At 32.1% G+C, this 6,136-nt stretch overlaps 1 protein-coding gene across 2 annotated transcripts; it reads left to right on the top strand.

Annotated features, from left to right (window-relative positions):
• Positions 1-2,271: 2,271 nt before the first annotated feature.
• LOC133294263 (syntaxin-51-like) lies at positions 2,272-5,765 on the top strand. 2 transcript variants are annotated; one of them, XM_061492916.1, is made up of 6 exons: positions 2,272-2,528; positions 3,704-3,916; positions 4,234-4,436; positions 4,525-4,625; positions 4,724-4,768; positions 5,439-5,765. In XM_061492916.1, coding segments are annotated over exons 1-6 (696 nt in total). In that variant the 5' UTR covers positions 2,272-2,526; the 3' UTR covers positions 5,571-5,765. The 2 variants fall into 2 exon arrangements, with proteins under 2 accessions (XP_061348900.1, XP_061348901.1); XM_061492917.1 differs by lacking the exon at positions 2,272-2,528 and having other exon boundaries at positions 3,702-3,916.
• Positions 5,766-6,136: the final 371 nt, after the last annotated feature.

The following is a 6,136-nucleotide window of genomic DNA, read 5'->3' as shown; positions in this document are numbered from 1 at the left end:
TCATTCAAGTTAAAGGTTGATAATCTGTGATTAAAATATAGTAATGAACTTCTGTTTGTGGAGTTATTGGACTCCAAAACATGTTTGGACCCTTAAAATGGGAATTATGCAGAAAACTACACGAGTTTCTGCATTCTGTCTAATAAGTATTCGAATACTTCACGAGTAGTATTCGAATACTCATCAGCAGGTAGTCGAATACTCATCAAGGAGTATTGGGATACTTTTATGGGAAGAAAAGTATTCGGATACCTTAGTGTAAGTATTTGGATACGGGTGGTATTCGGATACTGTAGTGTAAGTATTCAGATACTGGTGATATTCAGATACTGTAGTGATAGTATTCGGATACTTTCTTTGGGTCAAGCATTGGGGTAGCCCCTAGCAAATAAAAAGGTTATTCGTGGTCCCTAAGAAATTCAAAATGGATCTATTTAGTTGAAATCGTTGTCTGTCACAAATTCAAAAAAAACCCATATTAGTCCCCCAAAAGGACTAAATTGATTCCATTTTGAATTTTTTAGGGACCACGAATAACCTTTTTATTTGCTAGGGACTAAAGCGGGCATCGTAAAAGTTGTTGAGGACCGTAAATGATATTTACTCTTAAAAATAATACCACCACGTGGATCTAGTATGATATTATTCCACCTTAACCAATGGTTTAATAAAAAGTTTGATAGAAAAAGTTTTCACACCTTCGTGGTCTTGATGCTCTTAATCGGATTAGTTAAGTAATCGATAAAGTAGTGAAGAAATTTTTGTCCATGTAATTCTATTCAACTAAAATCGAATTAGTTAAACAAATGATGAACCAATAATAGTATAAAAAATGAATATAAAATAATTAAAATGGATAAAATAACATATTTTTTTGCTCTTATTTTGTAACTAGAATCAATAACTCATTTATTTATTTTTTTTAAATATTACGTGACTTTGACCTCATATTTGTTTGAGCCAAATTGTAATGTTTTACAAATTTTACCTTTATTTTTGTTTTACAAATATTTTAGTCCAAACTTCCATTTTGCTTGTGCATCTCTTTTAGTTTTGCTTTTATCCTTTTTTTATTTGTAAATATTTATATTAATTTCCTAATATTCTTCTAAATATTAGAATTTGAATTGTTAACATTTATTATTATTTAATATAGGAGTAAAATAAATGGTCTTAGGATTCTTTTCAATTCCCACAATTAATGTGAAATAATTCTATTAAGATAAGTGTGTTAAGGAGTGTGAAATTTTTTATTTTTAACCGTTACTTTTGTTATTTATATATTATTTATCTTATTGGATTTAAACTTATAATGGATCAGCCCAAAAATGTAGTACCAATTTCAGAAGTTTTTAGATCATTTGAGTATCGACAGGTATAAAATTTATTTAAATTACTAGTTAGTTATACACTTAATATTGTACAACTAAAAGAATTTGAACAAAATATCAATTGGTTAATAGATGAAAGTGTTTCAACGAATGTCACGTGCAAAAAAAAAAAAAAAAGTTATGGTCGAAATTGCTAAAATAAAAAATTTGTAGAAGATTATACTGACAACCTATTTTATTTACAACCTCTTACAACTATATTTTAAGCATTAATTTCCTTCAATTAATAGTTATTATTTATTGTGAATTAATAATTAATTAATGAATTTGATTTGTGAAAATAATAATGGTTGATCGACAGAAATCAACATTTAAGATATGATTATAAGAGATTATAAACGAAAATAGATTGTAAGTAGGGGTACTAAACGAACCAGGGGCTTTTGGCTCAGCTAGTAAAGGCTAGACTTACATGTCTAAAATTGATTGTTAGAACTAGGATTGAACTTATATAAAAACTCGTTTAATAAAAAAGTCTCAGGCTTCAATTCAAAAGACCTTAGAGCCTCTTAGGCTGGCCTGATATATTAACTTTTATTTTTATTTTATATATTTGTATATTTTTCATAATAGCCCTCCCCCTCTTTCTCTTCAACCCATTTCTCCCCATTTTATGGATTAAACATATTTTTTGAATGATTTTGTTATGTATTATGTTTTTTGATATACATTGAATTTATGAATCTGGATTATATATATTTTTTATTGTCTTTTTTTTTAAACAGGCTACTAGACTAAATCAAATTTTTATGTTTTATAAATAAATCAGGCACGAACCGATAATTATTTCATAAAAAATAAGTCAAAGTGATAAATCTAAACACAAATTTAATCTTTTAAGACGAAAACCCGCTCGAGTTCGCCCATTAACACGGTTCAAAGTCTCACACCTTCCAACAGTCAGAGATATAAACAGAAACCCGCGTAGCGCAAGGGACAGCAAAAACGACGCTGCGTTGAACGACCTTTTCCGTGCCATTCAGCTTTCGCAAACAAACGGTGCCGGTTGGTGTTGCCGCCGTTACGCTACGCTCCACACAGACGTCGTATCGTATAGATCGCCCTCATCGAAACCCCCTCAACCATCTCAATTCCGAAACCCTAATTCAGAAAATTTTAGTTTCTCCAAATTAGCATGTAAGGTTTAATTCTCTTCTGGATTGCAATTCTGGAGCTGCTGGGTGAACTTTAATTCCTCCGAATTACGTGTTTCTTTTTTTTTTCCGCCTGATTTTGAACTTTGTGTTGTTGTAGTTATTGTTTTCTGAGAATTGTTAATTTTGTGGCTGATTTTTTTGTCAAAGGAGTTTGATTTTCTGGGCAACCCATGATGGGTGTGAATTTTGTAATTTTACATTGTTTTCCCTCTGTGATCATGAAAAGCTTAAAGGACTGTGTAATTTTATTCTCTCTTAATAAGTTTCTTTAAAATTAAAATTAAAATCAAAAATAGATCTTCTCAGTCTTTATAGATCAATATTGCTACGCATAGATTGTGATATTTTTTTTCAAAACATTAGCTGACCATATGATTTTCTCGTTTGAGTGGGAAAACCTTTTTAATTTTCAAATATGTTATGGAACTCAGTTGGGCCCAAAGCTGTAATTTATAGTTTCTGGCATGCTGTATAAGACTCTAAAGCAAAGAGAACATTAGGTCAAGCTGATAATTGTTGATGCATTAAGTTTTCTGCATTTGAATATGAGACTCTTTAAGTTTTCTTTTTCTGTTGGTAAACTGATGTTTCACTCTTATTAGGGGAGGATGGAGTAAATTCATAAAGTTGAGCATATTAAAACTATGCAAATTTACTTTCACAGTGGCCAATGCTGTATGTTAGAGTCAGAGTCAGAGTCTAGCATATGGCTTTAATAATGTAAAATACCACTGTGTCATATTTTTTTAGTATTATTATCATCATAACATTGATTGCATTATTATGTGCCAGTAAGTGCTTGTTCTCAGGCAGCTGAGTAGGTAGCAAGCTGTGGATGTTAAATTATCGTAAGTGGGAGAATGTAATGCTTTTATCATTGATGAAAATAACTTAGTTTTTTGAGTCTTTCTAACCCTGTAGAATTTATCTTTTGTTAATCACGAGGGCTAGAGAAGTTCTATCATGTTGGATACTGTTTGCAGATTTCTCGACCTCCTAGATTATTGATTATAGGGAATCTTTTATTTCCTGTTTTATTCTTGTTATCATTTTATGTGAAATGTAATAAGTAGAATTTCTATTTGATCATTCTTCTATAAAATCACCATACTTTGGCTCTCTCACTGATTAGTCTTTCTTTGTTCATATTTTTAGGCCAATGGCATCTTCTTCAGACTCATGGATAAAGGAATATAATGAAGCAGTGAAACTCACTGATGATATCAGTGGCATGATTTCTGAGCGGAGCTCATTGCCAGCATCTGGACCAGAAACCCAGCGTCATACAGCTGCTATAAGAAGAAAGATCACAATATTAGGGACCAGACTTGATAGCTTGCAATCCACTTCGTCAAGACTCCCTGCGAAGTGAGTGTTAAGCTCTTGTTTATGCTGATTAAGAAAAGGTCATGCTATTACAGCAGAGCAACTAGGAGCTGGAACACTATGTCCTGTATTCATCTAATTCTTTTATTTTATCTTGAAATAAATGTTTTGAAGAATTCTCCTGATCTTAACTATCTCTTTCTCAGGATTTCCTTAGCAGCATAATATAAAACATCTGGAAATAGTGATAAGGAAATATATGTTATCAATATAAGAGTCATTGTCTTCTTTTCAGCTGTGCAAGGGTATGATGAAGTTGCACTATGGTTATCTGAAGTTTCTTTTTCAATAATGCTCAGGACTGAGAAGGAGATGAATCGTCGAAAGGACATGGTTGCAAATTTGAGGTCGAAAGTTAACCAAATGGCTTCAACATTGAACATGTCAAATTTTGCAAATAGGGATAGTTTGCTTGGGCCAGAAATACAACCAGATGCAATGAGCAGAACTGTTGGCCTGGACAACAATGGACTTGTCGGTCTTCAACGGCAAATTATGAAAGGTAACTTAATTGGAATTGTTTGAAAATTGAAAAATATTACTGTAGTCTATGCTTTGGATCTTGATTTGGGAGAGTGCTATTTGAGCAGAGCAAGACCAGGGCCTTGAGAAATTGGAGGACACCGTAATAAGTACGAAACATATTGCATTGGCAGTGAATGAAGAGCTGGATCTACACACTAGACTCATTGTATGTTCCCCTCCTATGTTAATTTCTCTTCTCATTTCTTATGTTCCATTTTGTTCTCTCCTTTTTAAAATTGAATCTTTTCTCTTTTTTTCTGCTAGGATGACTTGGACCAACATGTAGATGTTACAGATTCTCGGCTGAGGGTAACAATATGCTCAATTAGTGTTTGACTGTTGTCATGCAATATCCTCTTTGAATCCCATAATGTTATTTTATTTTTTATTTTTTCAGTTGATAAATTCCTTAATTTTAATAGGTTTATTATCCATAAATTAAGATGTTGAAAGTACACCAATTTAACATCTCTAGTAGATATATAAATTCTTGGTTTAGCTAGTCTTTGATTTGGTACTGTATTTTGGAATAGAGATATATTTATTTGGGATAAAGTGTACTTACATTATTTTATGTTTTATCTGACATGGGCCTGTGGGGATTTATGTTCATGATGTTACACCATTTTTTTTAATTAGTAAATAATATATGTTCTGTATAACAACTTTAAGGAAATTTACTGCTATCATATCATACATTTCCTTTGTCTAGGATAAACATTCTATGGGATAGTTTCAATTTTATGGTTGACAGATAAAGCAAAACTAGAAGAAAATAAATTGTTGAATGTGTGTGCTTGACCTTGCAAGAGAACATTTATTAATATGCCAACAATTTGGCTTCGAATCCTTCCGAAGCATAATTTTTGAGGCAATGAAGTTGTTAATTTTTTCCCTTATTTCAACTCTTGAATTGAGATTGTTAATGTTGTAGACGTTGCTTGCAACTTAACCTTTTCTTTTTCTGTTGTGAAAACAGCGAGTGCAGAAGAACTTGGCAGTTTTAAACAAGCGAACCAAGGGTGGTTGCTCCTGCTTGTGCATGCTTTTATCAGTGGTTGGTATAGTGATTTTGGTGGTTGTCATATGGCTGTTGGTCAAATATTTGTAATGAAAAATATACTCAGCTCATGAAGTTTATCTTTTGGTCTCTGTTTCTGGATGTGTGCATTGAAATTCCAAAACTGGGTTTCTTTCATTTTTCATCATATTTGCCAATGGCATGGAGTTTATTGTGGTCTTTAAAGGCTTTGCTTTGTAATTGTCAGATTTTAATTGTTGATATATGATGGCACCTGTGCGATCACCGTGGTATTTCAACCCACAATCCAGGGAACAATTACGATACCATTCAATAATTCAGAACCGCTTAATTATGCATATAACAACTCTATTGTATTTCATCATCACAATACTCATTCATCAATTACATACTCAACTTGATGAATTTACTGTTACGAAATAAACTGACGTACTTCTCTCTTGACTCCAACTTATCGATACATATATTAGAAAAGAAACTCAGAAAAGTAAAGCATGAAGAATGTGAAACTGTATATTCCATTAACTTGCCAAAAAGCAGAGAATACAAAAACTATATAAAGGAAAATGCCAATGAGTGATGGCATAACAGAAAAGTGCCAGATCAGCATCATCAGCACAAAAAATACAACCCAG

This window comes from Gastrolobium bilobum, unplaced genomic scaffold (assembly GCF_033153095.1).
Source record: "Gastrolobium bilobum isolate Gb01-03AN ecotype WA unplaced genomic scaffold, APGP_CSIRO_Gbil_v1 utg78492, whole genome shotgun sequence".
Classification (NCBI taxonomy): Eukaryota; Viridiplantae; Streptophyta; class Magnoliopsida; order Fabales; family Fabaceae; genus Gastrolobium; species Gastrolobium bilobum.
The sequence above is the reverse complement of the archived record's forward strand: the minus strand, read 5'-3'. Positions and strand labels throughout refer to the sequence as shown.